Raw genomic sequence first — 23,514 nt, 5'->3', positions numbered from 1 at the left:
GTCACAACATAGTCAAAAAGAAACAGCCAGTCACAACAGATGAAAACAGTGAATCATAACAGCCAGTCACAACAGAGTCACAAAGAAACAGCCAGTCACAACAAACAGATGAAAACAAGCAGTCAGTTACAACAAACAGCCAGTCACAACAGTCAGTCATAACAAACGGATGAAAACAAACAGCCAGTCACAACAGCCAGTCACAACAGACGAAAACAAACAGTGAATCATAACAAACGACCAGTCACAACAAACAGACGAAAACAAGCAGTCAGTTACAAGAACCAGTCAAAAACAGCCAGCCACAACAAACAGATGAAAACAGTGAATCATAACAGCCAGTCACAACAGAGTCAAAAAGAAACAGCCAGTCACAACAAACAGATGAAAACAAGCAGTCAGTTACAACAAACAGCCAGTCACAACAGTCAGTCATAACAAACGGATGAAAACAAACAGCCAGTCACAACAGCCAGTCACAACAAACAGACGAAAACAAACAGTGAATCATAACAAACGACCAGTCACAACAAACAGACGAAAACAAGCAGTCAGTTACAAGAACCAGTCAAAAACAGCCAGCCACAACAAACAGATGAAAACAGTGAATCATAACAGCCAGTCACAACAGAGTCAAAAAGAAACAGCCAGTCACAACAAACAGATGAAAACAAGCAGTCAGTTACAACAAACAGCCAGTCACAACAGTCAGTCATAACAAACGGATGAAAACAAACAGCCAGTCACAACAGCCAGTCATAACAAACGGATGAAAACAAACAGCCAGTCACAACAAACAGACAAAAGCAAACAGTGAATCTTAACAAACCAGTCACAACAAACAGTCTTAAAGAAACAGTCAATCACAAACAGCCAGTGAAAACAAACAGACGAAAATGGTGAATCATAACAAACCAGTCACAACAAACAGCCAATCACAACAGTCAGTCACAACAAACACCCAGTCACTGCAAACAGACGAAAACAGTCAGTCACAATAAACAGATGAAAACAAACAGCCAGTCACAACAGTCAAAAATAAACAGCCAGTCACAACAAACAGCCAATCATAACCGCCAGTCACAACAAACAGACAAAAACAGTGAATCATAACAGCCAGTCACAACAGAGTCAAAAAGAAACAGCCAGTCACAACAGATGAAAACAGTGAATCATAACAGCCAGTCACAACAGAGTCACAAAGAAACAGCCAGTCACAACAAACAGATGAAAACAAGCAGTCAGTTACAACAAACAGCCAGTCACAACAGTCAGTCATAACAAACGGATGAAAACAAACAGCCAGTCACAACAGCCAGTCACAACAGACGAAAACAAACAGTGAATCATAACAAACGACCAGTCACAACAAACAGACGAAAACAAGCAGTCAGTTACAAGAACCAGTCAAAAACAGCCAGCCACAACAAACAGATGAAAACAGTGAATCATAACAGCCAGTCACAACAGAGTCAAAAAGAAACAGCCAGTCACAACAAACAGATGAAAACAAGCAGTCAGTTACAACAAACAGCCAGTCACAACAGTCAGTCATAACAAACGGATGAAAACAAACAGACAGTCACAACAGCCAGTCACAACAAACAGACGAAAACAAACAGTGAATCATAACAAACGACCAGTCACAACAAACAGACAAAAACAAGCAGTCAGTTACAAGAACCAGTCAAAAACAGCCAGCCACAACAAACAGATGAAAACAGTGAATCATAACAGCCAGTCACAACAGAGTCAAAAAGAAACAGCCAGTCACAACAAACAGATGAAAACAAGCAGTCAGTTACAACAAACAGCCAGTCACAACAGTCAGTCATAACAAACGGATGAAAACAAACAGCCAGTCACAACAGCCAGTCATAACAAACGGATGAAAACAAACAGCCAGTCACAACAGCCAGTCACAACAAACAGACGAAAACAAACAGTGAATCATAACAGACGACCAGTCACAACAAACAGACGATAACAAGCAGTCAGTTACAACAAACAGCCAGTCACAACAGTCAGTCATAACAAACGGATGAAAACAAACAGCCAGTCACAACAGCCAGTCATAACAAACGGATGAAAACAAACAGCCAGTCACAACAGCCAGTCACAACAAACAGACGAAAACAAACAGTGAATCATAACAAACGACCAGTCACAACAAACAGACGATAACAAGCAGTCAGTTACAAGAACCAGTCAAAAACAGCCAGCCACAACAAACAGATGAAAACAGTGAATCATAACAGCCAGTCACAACAGCCAGTCACAACAAACAGACGAAAACAAACAGTGAATCATAACAAACGACCAGTCACAACAAACAGACGATAACAAGCAGTCAGTTACAAGAACCAGTCATAAACAGCCAGCCACAACAAACAGAGGAAAACAGTGAATCATAACAGCCAGTCACAACAGAGTCAAAAAGAAACAGCCAGTCACAACAAACAGATGAAAACAAGCAGTCAGTTACAACAAACAGCCAGTCACAACAGTCAGTCATAACAAACGGATGAAAACAAACAGCCAGTCACAACAAACAGACGAAAACAAACAGTGAATCAAAACAAACAGTGAATCATAACAGCCAGTTATAGCAAACGGTCAGCCAAAACAAACATGAAAACAAACAGCCATCACAACAAACAGATGAAAACAAACAGTGAATCATAACAGCCAGTCACAACAGACGTCAGTCACAACAAACAGATGAAAACAAACATCCAGTCACAACAGTCAGTCAGTCAAAACAAACACCCAGTCACAACAAACAGACGAAAATAAACACCCAGTCACAACAAACAGACGAAAATAAACACCCAGTCACAACAAAGTCAGTCACAACAGACAAAAACAGCCAGATGAAAACTAACAGCCAGTCACAACAGAAGAAAACACTCAGTCACAACAAACAGCCAATCACAACAGTCAGTCACAACAAACAGATAAACAAACAGACAGTCACACCATCAGCCGAAAACAAACAGCCAGTCACAATAGTCAGTCACAACAAACAGATGAAAACAAGCAGTCAGTCACAACAGCCAATCATATCAGCCAGTCACAACAGACAGATGAAAACAAACACCCAGTGACAACAGTCAAAAAGAAACAGCCAGTCACAACAATCAGTCAGTCACAACAAACAGCTGAAAACAAATAGCCAGACCCAACAGCCAGTCACAACAGATGAAAACAGACAGTGAATCAAAACAAACAATGAATCATAACAAACAGCCAGTTATAGCAAACAGTCAGCCAAAACAAACAGATGAAAACAAACAGTGAATCATAACAGCCAGTCACAACAGACATCAGTCACAACAAACAGTCTTAAAGAAACAGTCAATCACAAACAGCCAGTGAAAACAAACAGACGAAAATGGTGAATCATAACAAACCAGTCACAACAAACAGCCAATCACAACAGTCAGTCACAACAAACAGCCAGTCACAGCAAACAGACGAAAACAAACACCCAGTCACTGCAAACAGACGAAAACAGTCAGTCACAATAAACAGATGAAAACAAACAGCCAGTCACAACAGTCAAAAATAAACAGCCAGTCACAACAAACAGCCAATCATAACCGCCAGTCACAACAAACAGACAAAAACAGTGAATCATACCAGCCAGTCACAACAGAGTCAAAAAGAAACAGCCAGTCACAACAAACAGATGAAAACAGTGAATCATAACAGCCAGTCACAACAGAGTCACAAAGAAACAGCCAGTCACAACAAACAGATGAAAACAAGCAGTCAGTTACAACAAACAGCCAGTCACAACAGTCAGTCATAACAAACGGATGAAAACAAACAGCCAGTCACAACAGCCAGTCACAACAAACGGACGAAAACAAACAGTGAATCATAACAAATGACCAGTCACAACAAACAGACGAAAACAAGCAGTCAGTTACAAGAACCAGTCAAAAACAGCCAGCCACAACAAACAGATGAAAACAGTGAATCATAACAGCCAGTCACAACAGAGTCAAAAAGAAACAGCCAGTCACAACAAACAGATGAAAACAAGCAGTCAGTTACAACAAACAGCCCGTCACAACAGTCAGTCATAATAAACGGATGAAAACAAACAGCCAGTCACAACAGCCAGTCACAACAAACAGACGAAAACAGTGAATCATAACAAACGACCAGTCACAACAAAGAGACGATAACAAGCAGTCAGTTACAAGAACCAGTCAAAAACAGCCAGCCACAACAAACAGACGAAAACAAACAGTGAATCATAACAAACGACCAGTCACAACAAACAGACGATAACAAGCAGTCAGTTACAAGAACCAGTCAAAAACAGCCAGCCACAACAAACAGACGAAAACAAACAGTGAATCAAAACAAACAGTGAATCATAACAAACAGCCAGTTATAGCAAACGGTCAGCTAAAACAAACAGATGAAAACAAACAGCCATCACAACAAACAGATGAAAACAAACAGTGAATCATAACAGCCAGTCACAACAGACATCAGTCACAACAAACAGATGAAAACAAACATCCAGTCACAACAGTCAGTCAGTGAAAACAAACACCCAGTCACAACAAACAGACGAAAATAAACACCCAGTCACAACAAAGTCAGTCACAACAGACAAAAACAGCCAGATGAAAACTAACAGCCAGTCATAGCAAACAGCCAGTCACAACAGAAGAAAACACTCAGTCACAACAAACAGCCAATCACAACAGTCAGTCACAACAAACAGATAAACAAACAGACAGTCACACCATCAGCCGAAAACAAACAGCCAGTCACAATAGTCAGTCACAACAAACAGATGAAAACAAACACCCAGTGACAACAGTCAAAAAGAAACAGCCAGTCACAACAATCAGTCAGTCACAACAAACAGCTGAAAACAAACAGCCAGTCCCAACAGCCAGTCACAACAGATGAAAACAGACAGTGAATCAAAACAATAACAGCCAGTCACAACAGAGTCAAAAAGAAACAGCCAGTCACAACAAACAGATGAAAACAAGCAGTCAGTTACAACAAACAGCCAGTCACAACAGACATCAGTCACAACAAACAGATGAAAACAAACATCCAGTCACAACAGTCAGTCAGTCAAAACAAACAACCAGTCACAACAAACAGACGAAAATAAACACCCAGTCACAACAAACAGACAAAAATAAACACCCAGTCACAACAAACAGATGAAAACAAACAGTCGGTCACAACAGTTTGCCACAACAGATGAAAACAACCAGTCACAACAGTCAGCCAGTCACTACAAACAGTCGAAAACAAACAGCCAGTCACAACAGACAAAAGCACTCACAGCAAACAGTCAGCCAAAACAAACATGAAAACAAAACAGCCGCTCGCCACAAACAGCTAATCATAACAAACAGCAACTCACAACAAACAACCAGTCACAACAAGATAGATAAATACTTTATTGTCTTTATAAACAGTCATAACAGTCAGTCACAACAAACAGATTAAAATAAACAGCTAGTCACAACAAACAATCAGTCACATATACTCACAGTCATTTATACAGAGCAAAATCACAACAAAGTTGCCTCAAGGTGCTTCACACAAGTAAGGTCTAACATTACTAACCCCCAGAGCAGCAGTGGTAAGAAAAAACTCCCTCTGAGGAAGAAACCTCAAGCAGACCAGACTCAAAGGGGTGACCCTCTGCTTGGGCCATGCTACAGACACAATTGACAACACAAATATACAGGAAATTTTGGGTGTCCATGTCGGTGCACAGGATTAGAGGGTTGCAGAAGTAGACACCCACACCCATCTCTGGATGGAGCTGCACCTGAAACAGAGAGAAAACACAGAATCAGGCATCAGAAAGGTGATCGCCGGCCGCGAGCCCTAAGCTTCACTAAAAGACCCAGAATTTAGATGAAGTTGATGCCACAGCACGCTCCGTTTACTAATAAAATGAATTAAAAGAGTAAAAAGCGTAAAACAAAACTATACCAGTATGCTAGCCATACGAAAGTGAAAATACAGCAAGGAAAATAAGTATTTGAACACCCTGCGGTTTTGCAAGTTCTCCCACTTAGAAATCATGGAGGGGTCTGAAATTTTCATCTTAGGTGCATGTCCACTGTGAGAGACATAATCTAAAAAAAATAAAAAAATAAAAAAATCTGGAAATCACAATGTATGATTTTTTTAGTAATTTATTTGTGTGTTACTGCTGCAAATAAGTATTTGAACACCTACCAACCAGTAAGAATTCTGTCTCTTACAGACCTGTTCATTTTTCTTTAAGAAGCCCTCTTATTCTGCACTCTTTACCTGTATTAATTGCACCTGTTTAAACTTGTTACCTGTATAAAAGACACCTGTTCACACACTCAATCACACTCCAACCTGTCCACCATAGCCAAGACTAAAGAGCTTTCTAAGGACACCAGGGACAAAACTGTAGACCTGCACAAGGCTGGGATGGACTACAGGACAACAGGCAAGCAGCTTGGTAGAAGACAACAACTGTTATGATTATTTATTAGAAAGTGGAAGAAACACAAGATGACTGTCAATCTCCCTCAGTCTGGGATTCCATGCAAGATCTCACTTTGTGGGGTAAGGATGATTCTGAGAAAGCTCAGAACTATACAGGAGGACCTGGTCAATGACCTGAAGAGAGCTGGGACCACAGTCACAAAGATTACATTAGTAACACATGATGCTGTCATGGTTTAAAATCCTGCAGGGCAGCAAGGTCCCCCTGCTCAAGCCAGCACATGTCCAGGCCAGTTTGAAGTTCACCAGTGACCATCTGGATGATCCAGAGGAGGCATGGGAGAAGGTCATGTGGTCAGATGAGACCAGAATAGAGCTTTTTGGAATCAACTCCACTTACCATGTTTAGAGGATGAGAACAACCCCAAGAAAACCATCCCAACCGTGAAGCATGGGGGTGGAAACATCATACTCTGGGGGTGCTCTTCTGCAAAGGGGACAGGACGACTGCACCGTATTGAAGGGAGGATGGATGGGGTCATGTATTGTGAGATTTTGGCAAACAATCTCCTTCCCTCAGTAAGAGCATTGAAGATGGGTCATGGCTGGGTCTTCCAGCATGACAATGACACCAAACACACAGCCAGGGCAACTAAGGAGGGGCTCCGTAAGAAGCATTTCAAGGTCCTGGAGTGGCCTGGCCAGTCTCCAGACCTGAACCCAATAGAAAATCTTTGGAGGGAGCTGAAACTCCAAACCTGAAAGATCTGGAGAAGATCTGTACGGAGGAGTGGACCAAAATCCCTGCTGCAGTGTGTGAAAACCTGGTGAAAAACTACAGGAAACATTTGACCTCTGTAATTGCAAACAAAGGCTACTGTACCAAATATTAACATTGATTTTCACAGGTGTTCAAATACTTATTTGCAGCAGTATCATACAAATAAATTATAAAAAAAAATCATACACTGTGATTTCTGGATTTTTTTTTTTTTTTTTTTTTAGATTATGTCTCTCACAGTGGACATGCACCTAAGATGAAAATTTCAGACCCCTCCATGATTCTAAGTGGGAGAACTTGCAAAATCACAGGGTGTTCAAATACTTATTTTCCTCACTGTAAGTGCGTCTTAAGTCTGGACTTGAAAGTCTCCACAGAATCTGACTGTTTTATTGATGCAGGAAGATCATTCCACAGAACAGGGGCACAATAAGAGAAAGCTCTGTGACCCACAGACTTCTTATTCACCTTAGGGACACAAAGTAGTCCTGTAAATGTCTGCGCAGTAACATGGAGTCAAGTTGGATGCAGATGTCCAGATGGTGGATGAGAGCCGGTTCTATCCTTCTGAAGCACAGCGAGCTCCACGCATCTGACCTCGTTTAGCAGCATCACAGCTACCGACTCCACAACAGGACTTCCATCCTGTGCCGGTTCCACCAGCAGTGCTGCCCCCGGCCCCCAACACTGTCAGCAACACAAATTAGGCTGAAAGCAAAGACTCGTAGAACACATAATTGAAACAGAGTGGAATTCTAATGGGAAAAGTCTTCCTATGCTGCATTTCCAACCTTTGGAAGCTCAGGAAGCTCCAGCATACAAAAGCTCTATTTCTGTAAAAAACTGCGTTTATCACATTACTTCTGTTTTGCTGAAATGTACGTCGCACACCACAAACTGCCAAATAAGACGTTTTTCTGGAAATGCTCACTCAGTGAGAGGGATGATTATCAGTAAAATACATCAGAGACCAATAAGTGTTAACACATGCACAGACAGGGTTACAGTTATGAATACTTTAATGATGTGCTGCTAATCGGGACATCAAATAACGTGGGACGTGTCCTTTAACCGTCCTAATTACAGTATACACAATCTAACCACTAGGGGCAGAGAAAGGAGCAGTACCGCCCCATAATAAAAATCAAACGTTAGTTTATCGCCCTTGACGTCAGAAAAAGGGGTTTATTATTTATTTCTTAGAAACGAGTACATACGTCATTTCAAACCTGAAAAACAACACAGACAGCACCTGCAGTGAGGAACTGAAAATATCAGATATTTTTAAAATAAATGTTGTTTCTGTGCACTAGCAGCGTGATAAACGTGCACACTGTGTGCGAGTGACACGGAGCAGCTGACTGTGATCTTTTACCGGCTGGACTGCCGTTAATGAAATTCACCCCCCCCCCCCAAAAAAAAAAAAATTGATGTGAGCTGATTTCGGCATGCGTGCGGGGATGATACAGTGTTTTTGTTTTGTTGTGTTTTTAACGGGGCCTAAGTATGTCTTTGACTGTGGGAGGAAACACGGGGAGAACACACAAACTCCACATACAAAGGAGGAGAAGCGAACCCACGACCTGCTTGCATCAGTACCAACTATATCCAACCGTTACTGTCCTCATCTATCTGGGCTTGGGACCTGCCTGGTTTGTGCACCTCCCTGTAGCTGAGTGTTGGTTTTGGTCCACTTGAACTCTACAGGATAAGTAATGTGGTGTTTGGTGCAATACCCACTGCCACCAAAATATCCACAGTTTTGTACATACTTTTCTCTTTTTTTTAATATGTATTCTCTTTTTATTTTTTGCCACTGCATACTCATAATTTTACTTATTCTTTTTTGCGCTCTGGAAACACATTTTTCATTCTGTTAAATTTTATATTGATTTTCTTTTCTTCCTGAGTGGGGACGTCTGTGTGTGGTTCACTCAGGTTTATATTTACACTGAAAAGCTGCATCTTACCTTTTGTTGTACACGTTACAATGACAGTAAAGAATCTGTATCTTGATCAAATCTGTGGACGGCCGTCTTTCAATAATACAGTTTCACTTGAAAAATAAGTTTATTATTACAGTTTTGCTGTAAAGAAGTGAACATTCACTCATGGTGTGGAATAGATGCTGTTATTACACCTTTATTACATTCACTGATTCTGTTTAAACTCACCCAAATCAAATGAACATCTCTAATAAATAATATGTAAATAATTCCAAGGTACACTGTTGTGACATTATATGATTATATATTCTTGTGTCATGTACAGATAAAGGATCCAGTCCCAACAGGCTCATAAAGCATCGTTATTAAACGAAACGTACCAGAAACCGGCCCTAACCCAGGCCCATGAGCGTGGTCAAAACCCCGACCCGGCCCGTGAGCGAGGTTTAAAACCCTGACCTGGCCCGTGAGCGAGGTTTAAAACCCTGACCTGGCCCATGAGCGTGGTCAAAACCCCGACCCGGCCCGTGAGCGAGGTTTAAAACCCTGACCTGGCCCGTGAGCGAGGTTTAAAACCCTGACCTGGCCCATGAGCGTGGTCAAAACCCCGACCCGGCCCGTGAGCGAGGTTTAAAACCCTGACCTGGCCCGTGAGCGAGGTTTAAAACCCTGACCTGGCCCATGAGCGTGGTCAAAACCCCGACCCGGCCCGTGAGCGAGGTTTAAAACCCTGACCTGGCCCGTGAGCGAGGTTTAAAACCCTGACCTGGCCCGTGAGCGATGTTTAAAACCCGACCCGGCCCGTGAGCAAGGTCTAAACTCTGACCCGGCCCGTGAGTGAGGTTTAAAACCCTGACCTGGCCCATGAGCGAGGTTTAAAACCCCGACCTGGCCCGTGAGCGAGGTTTAAAACCCCGACCCGGCCCGTGAGCGAGGTTTAAAACCCTGACCTGGCCCATGAGCGAGGTTTAAAACCCTGACCTGGCCCGTGAGCAATGTTTAAAACCCGACCCGGCCCGTGATCAATGTCTAAACCCTGACCCGGCCCGTGAGTGAGGTTTAAAACCCTGACCTGGCCCATGAGCGAGGTTTAAAACCCTGACCTGGCCCGTGAGCGAGGTTTAAAACCCCGACCTGGCCCGTGAGCAATGTTTAAAACCCGACCCGGCCCGTGAGCAAGGTCTAAACCCTGACCCGGCCCGTGAGTGAGGTTTAAAACCCTGACCTGGCCCGTGAGCGAGGTTTAAAACCCTGACCTGGCCCATGAGCAAGGTTTAAAACCCCGACCTGGCCCGTGAGCAATGTTTAAAACCCGACCCGGCCCGTGAGCAAGGTCTAAACCCTGACCCGGCCCGTGAGTGAGGTTTAAAACCCTGACCTGGCCCGTGAGCGAGGTTTAAAACCTGACCTGTGAGCAAGGTCTAAACCCTGACCCGGCCCGTGAGTGAGGTTTAAAACCCGACCCGACCTGTGACTCTGCAGCTGAAATAACTTTCTGTGAAACATTCAATACATTGAAATGACATTTTATATAAACTGTGTTTCATCACCATGTGACACGCCCACTGTGTGTGTTTCCTGGGTCAGAGGTGACAGCAGTGACGATGGCAGATGACCACGCGTTCACCACCACAGTGGCCACATCTGGAAGCCTGTCTGAACACGTGCTGGTAGCGTGCACAGCAACACACACTGACACAGAGACTTTAGAGACGTTCACGGATCATTTTAACATGGAGACAGTTTGATATTAAGAATGACATCATCAACATCATTCTGTGTTTACTGCGCCCTCTGCTGGCAGGTGATGAGTGCTGTGTCTGTGTTGCAGAGCGGAAGGACGGCCCTGCAGCTGGGTGACGGTCTCAGTTCCCAGAAGGCCACTTTGATCGTGGTCCACACTGATGGCAGCATCGTGGAGGCCGCCAGCCTCAAGTCCACCGCTGCTATGGCTCCAGGTTTGTCAGAAATGCGCCACAGACCGGTTCACAGAACCTGGTTCCAAACGCACACGCACACCCGCTGCAGTCAAAGCCGCTCCTCCTGTGAGCAGCAGCTGTGTCATATTTATCATCAGAAATGTTGACACCAGTTTGTTCTCTTCCTTCAGGCCCTCAGACTCCGCCCACCCCCCTGACTCCGCCTCAGGACAAAGATTCTTGCTCCAAATACAACTGGGACCATTCGGTGTACAACAACGAGCTGCCGGTCCGCTGCAGGAACACCAGTGGGATCCTGTTCAAGAACCGCCTGGGATCAGGTCAGGCCTTCTTCCCAAAGAACTGCAGCATCACCAGATGGCAGGTTTTTGGTTTCAGAACATTTGAATGAGACACTAGGGTGGTGCTGAAAAACAAACTTCAACTTTCTCAAGGTGCTTCTTCATTTTTTGGTTCCTTTAGGGGAACCAAAAAATGAAATTTCATGAGGTTTGTAAAATATGACCCGCTGCCGCCCGGCTCCTGTTGTTTGTGACGTGTTGAGTTCTGGTTTGGATCCATGAGTTCATTAGTTGCAGATTTTGTTCCTTCTGCGTCAGGTGGCATTTTTGAGGCATTTCAGCGTCACCATGATCTTCCTGATAAGGGACCCTCAGAGTGGCAGGACGACCCGTCACTCCAGTCCAGCAGCAGGTCCTGGATCACGTTGCTGCTGTCAGTGATTTTGCTGAATGAGGAGCTGCACTTATCCAGGATTAAAATCAGATCCTAACCAAGGATGAACAGCAGCGCCACCTGCTGCAAGCTACTGAGTGGCATCGACGTCAGTTCCCAGAGGCGAAGAAAATGTGAACCAAATGCCCTGTGACTGTTTTCACCAAACAGGTGGACAGTGAGATGTCATATTTTATTATATCTCTCCTGTGTGGTCCGTTAAAGGAGGATCGTTGTTTCAGTTTGTGTTTCATTTGTCAGCAGGAACTTTGTTGTTGCTGGTTTGCACTAATGTGCTCAACCACTGTGTTTTCCACCGTGTGTGTGTGTGTGTGTGTGTGTGTGTGTGTGTGTGTGTGTGTGTGTGTGTGTGTGTGTGTGTGTGTGTGTGTGTGTGTGTGTGTGTGTGTGTGTGTACTTCAGGAGGTAAAGGTCGCTGTATCAAACACAACCAGCAGTGGTTCACACCCTCTGAGTTTGAAGCTTCAGCAGGAAGAGCGAGCAGCAAAGACTGGAAGAGGAGCATCCGTTACGCCGGTAGACCTCTGCTGTGCCTCATACAGGTACTACACACTACTACACACTACTACACAGTACTACACAGTACTACTCACTACTACACAGTACTACACAGTACTACTCACTACTACACACTACTACACAGTACTACTCACTACTACACACTACTACACAGTACTGCATTGCACTACAGATACTAACTGAGCCAGACGTAATGATCTGAAGTGACTTCAGGTGGATCTTCCTGCCGTCTGCTCAGCTGGATGTCTTCAGTTCCTTGAAGACGTTTCACTTGTCATCCAGAAAAACTTCATCAGTTCTAAGTTACAGACGTGAGACTTGGATATTGACCCTCTGTGGTGTCGGTGATGTCACAGTGATGTAATGAACTCTGTTAAAGCTGTAGGGCCTTTCGAATTTCACAAAATGGAGAAGTTTCATTTCTCCCAAAATCTAAACATCATGTCGATTTTATTTTTCTTTATCTAAATGCTGAGGAATAAAATTATAGTGGTGCCAAAGAAAATACATTTCATGACTTAAATCTTAAAAAACCCTTTAAGAGTTGTCGGTCATCAGAGGTCCCAGAAGTTCAGGTGTGAGTTCCTGAGGTCCTTAGCTTCACTTCAGGAGGTGTGAGGACGCTCTCTGGGTCTGTTGATGAAAGAACAGAATGTCTCATCACCCCCCCACAAACACACTTTACAGAAGGTTTCATCACTTTGGCCTCTTTCAAACCAACCAGCTTCTCTTTTCTGAATACCTTCAAAGGTGGGTCTGTCTTCCTTTAGATGCTGGTAGGCGTCAAAGTCCTGACCCTCCTGTGTCAAGTCGTTGGTTTGATGAGCGGCTGTTTGGTTTCTTCAATGTCGAGCTCACTGCACTGAGCTGCACACAGCAGATGGCCGTCTGTTGGACTGTGGGACTGTGGGTCTGTCAGTCTGTGGGACTGCAGGGTCCGTCGGACTGTGGGTCTGTCATTCTTTGGGTCTGTTGTCTGTCGGACTGTGGGTCTGTGGATCTGCAGGGTCTGTGGGTCTGTCGGTCTGCGTGTATGTCGGTCTGTGGGTCCGCGGGTCTGTCAGTCTGCAGGTCTGTGGGACTGTGGGACTCTGGGTATGTCGGCCTGTGGGTATGTCAATCTGTTTGTTGTATGGCTGGGGGTGCCTGGCTGCCTTTTGTTTCTGTCTTCTGTTCTGTCTTTTGTTTTTCCTTCCAGGTGGCATGCGTTCAGGACTGAGTGGCTGTGTGGCTGAGTTATCAGGACCTCACCCTAATCACCTGAAGCTTGTCATGTGCAGCTCGTCAGGACTCACAGCTGTGGTGCATCTTTATGGATTGGGGCATGGTTGCATTTAAGTCTGGAGTACACAGTGTATATTTGCCAGAGACTCGACCTTGTGACCAGACGGGTGAGATCGTCGTCTAGAGAGCCATCTCATCATCATGGATGCAGAGACCGTACCAGGTTTGATGCCATGGTCTGTGAAAGAGGAGGGGGTGAGGTCTCACGCTCGTCAGCACACTTCCTGAGGTACTTTAGGTTTTGTGACTAACATGAGTACAGTCAGTAAATGTGGTGTCCCTCACACCTTATTATATTGAGCTGTTGTGTTAGTCATTTAATCAGCTTCCACTGCAGTGGAGAATGTGAACTGGGTGTTCCATGCCTGCAGGGTGGGAAGCTGATTGGTGATTAAGCCAGGAAGTGTTTGCTGTTTATGTACACCTTTGAGTGGTCTCTCTGTGTGTGGAGTGGTGGACTCACATGATGGTTTCTTCTTTCACAGACTCGGTTGGTCGCGGCCACCTGGGGGGTGTCGGCGGGGTCCTTGGGTCCGAACTGTTCTGGCTCCGGACCGTTTGTGCTGCTGGGAGCGCACCGTTATTCCACCTCGCCAGACCGCGCACTCATTTGTTTGTAATTAAGCACTCACTGTTATGTCATTAAATTCTGTTATCCTTTGAACCGTGCTCTGCTTATTTTATACTGGGTCCGACTTCAAACGCTGGCCGGTCCTCCGCCCGTGTCCGACACATAACACTGTTGGTCATGTATGTCAGTCTGTCGGTCTGTGGGACCGTCGGTGTGTCGGTCTGCGGGTCTGTTAGTCTGCGGATCTGTGGGACTGTCGGTCTGTGGAACTGTCGGTCTATGGGTCTGCGGGTATGTTGGCCTGTGGGACTGTGGGTCTGTCGCTCTGCAGGGATGTCGGTCTGTTGCTCTGCAGGGATGTCGGTCTGTCAGTCTCTTGGTCTGTGGGACTGTGGGTCTGTCAGTCTACAGGTATGTCGGTCTGTGGGACTGTCGATCTATGGGTCTACGGGTATGTCGATGTGCGGGACTGTCGGTCTGTGGATCTGCTGGTATGTCGGTCTGTCAGTCTCTTGGTCTGTCGGTCTGTTGGTCTGTGGATCTGCGGGTATGTCGGTCTGTGTGACTGTGGGGATGTCGGTCTGTGGGACTGTGGGTCTGCGGGTATGTCGGTCTGTGGGACTGTCGGTTTGTGAGTCTGTGTGTCTGTGGGTCTGTCAGTCTGTGGGTCTGTCGGTCTGTGGATCTGCGGGTATGTCTGTCTGTGGGTCTGTGGATCTGTGGGTATGTCGGTCTGTGTGACTGTGGTCTGTCAGTCTGCGGGTATGTCGGTCTGTGGGACTGTGGGTCTGTGGATCTGCGGGTATGTCGGTCTGTGGATCTGTGGGTATGTCGGTCTGTGGGACTGTCGGTCTGTGGGTCTGTGGATCTGCGGGTATGTCGGTCTGTGGGTCTGTGGATCTGCGGGTATGTTGTTCTGTGGGACTGTCGGTCTGTGGGTCTGTGGATCTGCGGGTATGTCGTTCTGTGGGTCTGTCGTTCTGTGGGACTGTCAGTCTGTGGGTCTGTGGATCTGCGGGTATGTTGGTCTGTGGGTCTGTCGGTCTGTGGATCTGCGGGTATGTCGGTCTGTGGGTCTGTGGATCTGCGGGTATGTTGTTCTGTGGGTCTGTCGGTCTGTGGGTCTGTCGGTCTGTGGATCTGCGGGTATGTTGTTCTGTGGGACTGTCGGTCTGTGGGTCTGTGGATCTGCGGGTATGTCGTCTGTGGGTCTGTCGGTCTGTGGATCTGTGGGTATGTCGGTCTGTGGGTCTGTCGGTCTGTGGGTCTGTGGATCTGTGGGTATGTCGGTCTGTGGGTCTGTCGGTCTGTGGATCTGTGGGTATGTCGGTCTGTGGGAACTGTCGGTCTGTGGGTCTGGTGGATCTGCGGGTATGTCGGTCTGTGGGTCTGTGGGTCTGTGGATCTGCGGGTATGTCGTTCTGTGGGTCTGTCGTTCTGTGGGACTGTCGGTCTGTGGGTCTGTGGGCCTGCGGGTCTGTGGCGTTCCGTCTTCAGGATGGACCTGTTGCCGGGTTTGAAAACAGGAATGTTGAATTTGCTGAAAATCCTCCTGAGTTTGTAGAATTACAGTGTTTACTCCTTTGATTCACGACTGTAACTTCAAACTGATGAAGGTTTCTGGAGGAAAAGTGAAACGTTTTCAAGAAAACACATCAAGAATCTAAAGGCCCCATCACACCATGACGATTTAACCAGTGTAATCCGACCATATTAAAAAAACACCGGAATACATCTAAGAAGTTAAGGGTAATTCACACACGGAGTAAATATAAAGTCTGACCTATTTGTTTCAGTCCGATTCACCATCACAGTCTGACAAACACGTGTCCAAATAAAGCTCCTGATTTTCAAATCAAATCAAAATCAAATCAATTTTATTTATATAGCGCCAAATCACAACAAACAGTTGCCCCAAGGTGCTTTATATTGTAAGGCAAGGCCATACAATGATTACGTAAAAAACCCCAACGGTCAAAACGACCCCCTGTGAGCAAGCACTTGGCGACAGTGGGAAGGAAAAAACTCCCTTTTAACAGAAAGAAACCTCCAGCAGAACCAGGCTCAGGGAGGGGCAGTCTTCTGCTGGGACTGGTTGGGGCTGAGGGAGAGAACCAAGAAAAAGACATGCTGTGGAGGGGAGCAGAGATCAATCACTAATGATTAAATGCAGAGTGAGCAAAAAGAGGTGAATAAAAAGAAACACGATTTTGGAAAACAATGTCTGAAAATTCTTTAATTCCTTGTTGTAGCTGAAATGTAGCATTTTAAAGCAAGTCCCTCTGAGGTTTTTCTGCTCCAGGTGCGTTTTTCAGAGTATGCCCATATCACACTTTGATCACACAGAAACGTGGTGGCTCTTTAAACTTTTAAAGCGCCGTCACTGTTGGTGTGATCTTTGCGCTGTGCGCTTCATTATTCAGGTCTGATCAGATCCGCTGATCAGAATGCAACCGGGGCTTTAAAATTTTAGAGTCACAGTGCTCCATTCATTCACAGCAGTGTTTCCCACAGCCGGTCCACTAATCAGCATTCAGCACACAATGAAAATGGTCCACCAAGATAAAAAATAAAATAATGTTAAATTACAAACGGCTGTGATTTGACACTTTTCTGCTTTCACTCTTTCCTCTCGTATTTTAACAATGCACACGCTTATTACAAATGGATCAGAAAAGTCCACAACTTTACAGCACAAAGTCAGTAAAAGAGGAAAATGTTCAGCTTTTGATTTGGAGGTGATGATTGTAGAAAGAAAAGCTTGTTGAAGGTCAAATTAGTCCAGAATAAATTATAATCCAGAGACGGAGAACTTTAAAACTGTCACACACGTCATTGTATGACACAGAGTTACAGAGCTGCAGAAGCATAAATCAGGCTTTAAATTAATGAAATAAATCATCATGAATTGTAAATTTATGTAAATTTGATACCTTAATTATTTTTTATTTATTTTGATAGCACCTGTACCTGGATGTGTTTCTCTGTGTGGTTAAATGATTAAAAAAAATGTTGAAAACATTAAAGGTTCATTCAGTAGTTCAGCGCAGTTGGAACCAAAATGGCGCCATGTTCTGAGTTGATGCTGCTCTCTGAATAAAGGGACTCTAAATGCTGGCTCATGGTCAAGGTGTGACGGCCTTAAAGTCCAGCTGAGCTGGATGACTGAGACTCTCCACAGACCACCTGATAGTCGGTATGTCATTATTTTCTGTTTTTTGTTTTTGTTTTTTTTTGTTTTTTTGACTGAAACAAGATCTATTGTCAAAATTGATTTAATTGGCTGGTGTCAAATGGGTGTGGTTTAGTCAAGATGTTGTCTGTGGAGAAGCACAGTGATTGGCAGATGGTTACGTGCTGTTTTCAGACCAGACCAACTCTGTAGGTGTCACTAAAGGTGTTGGAGGTCAGCTGGTTTTCAGTTCATGTATGTGGTGTTGTGTAGGAAGGGATCCTGAACCCGCACGCTGCATCCTGCACCTGCACAGCCTGCTGTGACGAGCCCACCACCGTGAGTCACCCAACACACCCTGGAAAGGAACAGTCATCTAAATACCCACAATATCAGGAAACGTCAGTTCAGAAACCTAAAGTGTCAGAACACCCAGAAAGTCCAGGTGACACCCAGTCCAACATCTGAGTTACCAAGGAACAGCTGTTCAAACACCCGGTGTGTTAGAGGGCGGATGTTCAAACACCCGGTCTGTTAGAGGGCGGATGTTCAAACACCCGGTCTGTTAGGGGGCGGGTGTTCAAACACCAGGTCTGTTAGGGGGCGGGTGTTCAAACACCCGGTGTGTTAGGGGGGCGGGTGTTCAAACACCAGGTCTGTTAGGGGGCGGATGTTCAAACACCCGGTCTGTTAGGGGGCGGGTGTTCAAACACCAGGTCTGTAGGGGGCGGGTGTTCAAACACCCGGTGTGTTAGGGGCGGGGTGTTCAAACACCAGGGTCTGTTAGGGGGCGGGTGTTCAAACACCAGGTCTGTTAGGGGGCGGGTGTTCAAACACCCGTGTGTTAGGGGGCGGGTGTTCAAACACCAGGTCTGTTAGGGGGCGGGTGTTCAAAACACCCGGTGTGTTAGGGGGCGGGTGTTCAAAACCCAGGTCTGTTAGGGGGCGGGTGTTCAAACACCAGGTCTGTTAGAGGGCGGATGTTCAAACACCCGGTCTGTTAGGGGGCGGGTGTTCAAACACCAGGTCTGTTAGGGGGCGGGTGTTCAAACACCCGGTGGTTTAGAGGGCGGATGTTCAAACACCCGGTCTGTTAGGGGGCGGGTGTTCAAACACCCGGGTGTGTTAGAGGGCGGATGTTCAAACACCCGGTCTGTTAGGGGGCGGGTGTTCAAACACCAGGTCTGTTAGAGGGCGGATGTTCAAACACCCGGTCTGTTAGAGGGCGGATGTTCAAACACCCGGTCTGTTAGAGGGCGGGTGTTCAAACACCCGGTCTGTTTAGAGGGCGGATGTTCAAACACCCGGTCTGTTAGGGGGCGGGTGTTCAAACACCAGGTCTGTTAGGGGCGGTGTTCAAACACCCGGTGTGTTAGAGGGGCGGATGTTCAAACACCCGATCTGTTAGGGGCGGGTGTTCAAACACCCGGTGTGGTTAGAGGGCGGATGTTCAAACACCCGTTCTGTAGAGGGCGGATGTTCAAACATCCGGTCTGTTAGGGGCGGGTGTTCAAACACCAGGTCTGTTAGGGGGCGGGTGTTCAAACACCCGGTGTGTTAGAGGGCGGATGTCAAACACCTGGATTAAAGACAAGCCCCTGCAGTATTTTGAAAGAAAAAAAACAGGAACACGAAGGATAGAAAAAATTACTGGCGGCCACCACATCAATAAATGCGAATGCACTGAGAGCATCATACTTGGTTGGCTAACCGTATTGCTAAGGCTAAAAAGCCATTCACTATTGGTGAAGAATTGATATTACCCTCCACTAAAGACATTTGCTGTGAACTTCTAGAAGAGGCTGCTGTTAAAAAGATAGCACAGGTGCCTCTGTCGGCTAGCACCGTGACTCGGCGCATTGAGGAAACAGCCGAAGATATTGAGAAACAGTTGTTGGAGAGGATTAATACATCACCGTGGTACGTACTCCAGGCTGATGAATCTACAGATGTTGACAACAGGGCAATACTACTTATGTGTGATATCTTTATCAGGAGGATGTACATGAGGATATGTTTGTTGTGAAAGTGTAGGGACACGGACCCACAACAGGGGGCGTAAATGAACGGACAATGGAGGAAGTCAAATATCAACACTTTACTGTTGTGAAACAAGCACAACAATCACAACCAATAATAATAATTGTAGCGATAAGTCAATCACAACGGTGTCGTGTGGGCAGGCTCGAAGGTAGGAGACGTCCGTCCCAGCCGAACCGGAACCACACGATTTCCTCCGCCACCGAACCCCGGGAATACTGGAGCCGCCAAGTCCCGAACTCCGGGTGGCCACTGCCTCCGCTTGTCAGATCCGTACTGCTGGCGAGGAACAGAAACAGTCAGATGTGGGTGCGTCTGCACCCAGCAACACGTGGGGTGAAACACCACCTCCACCTCTAGTCAGGAAAAACACTGCAGGAATGTAAGGTACTTATCCGTGTAGCAATCTCCTGCTGTTCTTCTCTCTGTACAAGGCAAAAAGTATTTTCTAGTCAAAGAATAATTCGCTGGCTGGATATGTTACCTTCTGGGTCGAACGATATCTCGGCAAAGAGGTGGAGATGTCGTCTGGCTGATATACGACACTGATCCGACGAATGGTGACAGCTGTCAAAGATGATGAGCGGCAGCTGTCACTCTGGCTGCATCCTGTGAGGCGGCAGCGCCCTCTGGTGCCTGGAGCCCGCACTCCAGGCAGGGTGCCCTCTGGTGGTGGTGGGCCAGCAGTACCTCCTCTTCAGCGGCCCACACAACGTTATGTGCACTGTTGGTTGCCAACCAACACAACAGCGCGCAGAAACTGTTTCAAGGCACTGTTTTGTGTTGGCATATGCACAGACGGAGCTGCTGCCATGACCGGACGGCTGTCTGGTTTAACTGCTCGGATTAGGAGGTTGCACCTGAGTGTGAATCCACGTATTGTATCATTCACAGGGAAAAAGCTGGCAAGCCGAAAAATGCCACCGGAATTGAACAGCGTATTGAATGCTGTCATTAAAGTTATTAACCACATCAAAGCACAGCCGCCCTTAACTCGCGCCTTTTGGAGCAGCTTTGTGAGGAGATGGACGCGGAGCACAGACGGCTTCTCTTATACACAGAAATAAGATGGTTATCCCGAGGGAAATCGCTGGCCAGACTGTTTGAATTACGAGAGCCACTGCAAAAGATTTCTCTCAGGAAACAAGTCACCGCTGGCAGCACGTTTCAGTGATGAGGAATGGTCGCAAAACTGGCTTACTTGTGCGACATATTCACGCTGCTCAATGAACTCAATCTGTCACTTCAGGGGAAAACGACAGCGGTCTTCAAGTTGGCAGATAAAGTAGGTGCATTAAAGCCAAACTGGATTTGTTGGGGACGGCACGTGAACAGAGGCATATTGGACATGTTTCAAACATTAGCGTGGATTTTGTGTGAGACTGAGCCTGAGCCTTCATTCTCCCAGCTGCTGCACAATCACTTGTCTTTACTTTTAAAAGAGTTTGAGCGCTACTTCCCAACCAAAAAGGACCCACGAACTGCCAAGGAATGGATCTGGCAACCCTTTATCAACAAACCAGGTGAATCCAGCATGTCTGTGCAAGAAGAAGCTCAACTACTGGAGATCGCAAACGACAGCGGCTTTAAAAGTATTTTTGAGACCAACAACTCTGCCGGTGTTCTGGATTAAAGTCATGGCAGAATACCCTGAGATCACCACCACAGCACTGAAAACCCTGTTGCCATTTCCAACATCCGATCTGAGTGAAGCTGGGTTTCTGCAGTTACAGCTACCAAAGCAAAAAAAACGGAGTAGACTGAACATAATCAACACACTTCGGGTGTCATTGTCTCCCATTACCCCCAGATGGGACCATCCTCGTTGCAGAGAAACAAGCTCAGGGCTCCCACGGATGTGAGTTAAAATTCATGCACTTTATATCCATGTTTGTGGCGATCTGTATCTTATTTTGAAGGCCTTTTTAAGCATTACCATAGTGACCAGAGTCAGAGAGCGTTAGGGCGGTGGTCGCCAACAGAGGGGGGAGAGGGAGAGGGGAGAGGAGATGTTTCAAACTGACAACTTTATTTCATCTGTTGAAAATTACATTCATGGCGTGTTTAATATAAAAAAATTAAAATGTTGTGTAGGTATATTTAGATAATAGAGAAAGAAATGTGGAATTGCTGGTTCTTGTTCTTTATTTATTTTTCCACGTGTATTTTTGAATAATTTATTTAGGGGCAGAAAGGATGTGAACAGAGACTTTGATGTTAAACAGATGTTATGTTGCAAACGTTTACACAGTGGATTCACGCTTATTATTATATTCACAATATAAACAATGTACGTACATAAAGGTTGGGGACCACTGTGTTAGAGGGCTTATACCCAGAGATGGCCGCCAGAGGGCGCTGTGGTGAGGCTCTGATTCTGAAGCTGTGGATTGTGAGTCAGCCTCTGTTTTTCTTCTGTCTGTAGACTTTAAAGGACGGTGATTCTGTCACAGCAGATAACCTCAGCATGGTGAGTTTGCTTACTGATTTATTTGTATTTTAATGTTGTGAATTTATGTGATACAGAAAAATAATTTTCCTAAATTTTCCACTCCTAACCTCAGTGACATTTGGAAAAAAACACACTGTTTGGTCAAACTAATCCCCAGGTTCACGCTGTCCTGTCTGGTTTCAAACAGTGGGTGCTGGTATTTTGATTGGTTGTTTGGTTCACTCACTGGGTCCTCTGGTCTTTCTCGGTCTGTTTGCTTCAGACCGGTCCGGTACGGCTGTTTGTTCCGTACAAGCGAAGGAAGAAGGAGGCGGAGCCTGCAGCCGCTCACATCAGGAAGGAGCCTCCAGCTACCAAAAACATCACGCTGACCTCTGGGGCCACATTATGAAATGTCCTGATACCACCTGGTACCTCTCACTTTGAGCGGTTTTCAGCTGAAAACCTTTTAAAGGTTTTCTGAAATAAATAAATAAAAAAATAACACACACACACACACACACACACACAGTGAACAGAAATATAAAACGCAACAATTTTTTTGTTCCCATTTTTCACAAGCTGAACTCAAAGACCTAAAACATTTTCTATGTTGTGGTGATGTGTGGCGGTATGCGGTGTGTAGTGAGCGTCTGTATGGCAGCAGCCTCACATCGGGTGAAATGTGAGACATTATTTGTAAAGCCTTTGAGCGTCTGATGCAGATGGAAAAGTGTGATATAAATGCAGTCCATTTACCATTTATGTACACAAAAAGACCTCACTCACACACCTTCAACCGCTTACTCCAATTAAGGGTCGCGGGGGACTGGAGCCTATCCCAGCAGTCATAAAGCTCGAGGCAGGGTTCACCCTGGACAGGACGCCAGAATTCTCTCAAATATTGTTGACAGATTGTCTAAATCTGTTAGTGAGCACTTCTCCTTTGCACAGATAATCCATCCCACCTCACAGGTGTGGCACATCAAGATGCCAGGCCTGGTATTTTTCCGGCCTGCCGCCAGATTTCTGGCTTTTGCATCCGGATATATGCAGCGGAGGTGACAGGTTGCCATGTAATCCCTATGGAAGGACACGTTGTAGATAGTAGTGACGTGGAGATGTCTGTGTGGAGTTTATACTTGACGTGGACATGTCCTGTCTCTGGCAATCAGCCTGTGAGCAGGACTTATGTCCCTTTTGTCTTTTATTCAGACAGATCTGGCAACTTGCTTCTGACGGATTGTTTGTTGCTGTGACGCCACTCTGAACTTCACACAGTTGTATACACTTCTTTTATTTCTGTTTAGCACCCTTCTGGTTATTAATTGTATCTACTCTGAACGTTATTTAACAACAGTCCTGTTGTGAATCGCTAGCAATTAGCATTCGCTAGCGGTTAGCGTTGCTAGCGGTTAGCTTTTGCTAGCTAGGTCGACCCCTCCCCTCTCCATTGTTACTTTTATAACTGTTTCTTTTCTACCCTTTTAATACTTCTGTTCGTTTTTTTCAGTTGAACTGCTGTGAATTTTAAGTAATTATTTTACTCCTGTGTAAATCTTAGGAGCGGCTAGCATTTTCGCTAGCGGTTAGCTTGCGTTAGCTATTTCGG

The 23,514-nt window shown here is 45.5% G+C and overlaps 1 protein-coding gene across 2 annotated transcripts in view; it reads left to right on the top strand.

Moving 5' to 3' along the window:
- The window catches only part of deaf1 (DEAF1 transcription factor), a 71,912-nt gene that overhangs the window by 30,716 nt on the left and 17,682 nt on the right, over positions 1-23,514 (top strand). For both annotated transcript variants that reach the window (XR_004562381.1, XM_034177363.1), the window contains exons 2-8: positions 10,798-10,880; positions 11,042-11,168; positions 11,321-11,470; positions 12,288-12,427; positions 17,705-17,770; positions 21,897-21,941; positions 22,186-22,309. Coding sequence is in view for 1 of the 2 variants with exons in the window: in XM_034177363.1 (XP_034033254.1) it covers positions 10,798-10,880; positions 11,042-11,168; positions 11,321-11,470; positions 12,288-12,427; positions 17,705-17,770; positions 21,897-21,941; positions 22,186-22,309 (735 nt within the window). In the remaining variant the exon portion in view is untranslated. The remainder of the gene's footprint in view (positions 1-10,797; positions 10,881-11,041; positions 11,169-11,320; positions 11,471-12,287; positions 12,428-17,704; positions 17,771-21,896; positions 21,942-22,185; positions 22,310-23,514) is intronic.

This window comes from Thalassophryne amazonica, chromosome 8, assembly GCF_902500255.1.
Source record: "Thalassophryne amazonica chromosome 8, fThaAma1.1, whole genome shotgun sequence".
NCBI lineage: Eukaryota > Metazoa > Chordata > Actinopteri > Batrachoidiformes > Batrachoididae > Thalassophryne > Thalassophryne amazonica.
This window is presented reverse-complemented; position numbering and strand designations above follow the sequence as displayed.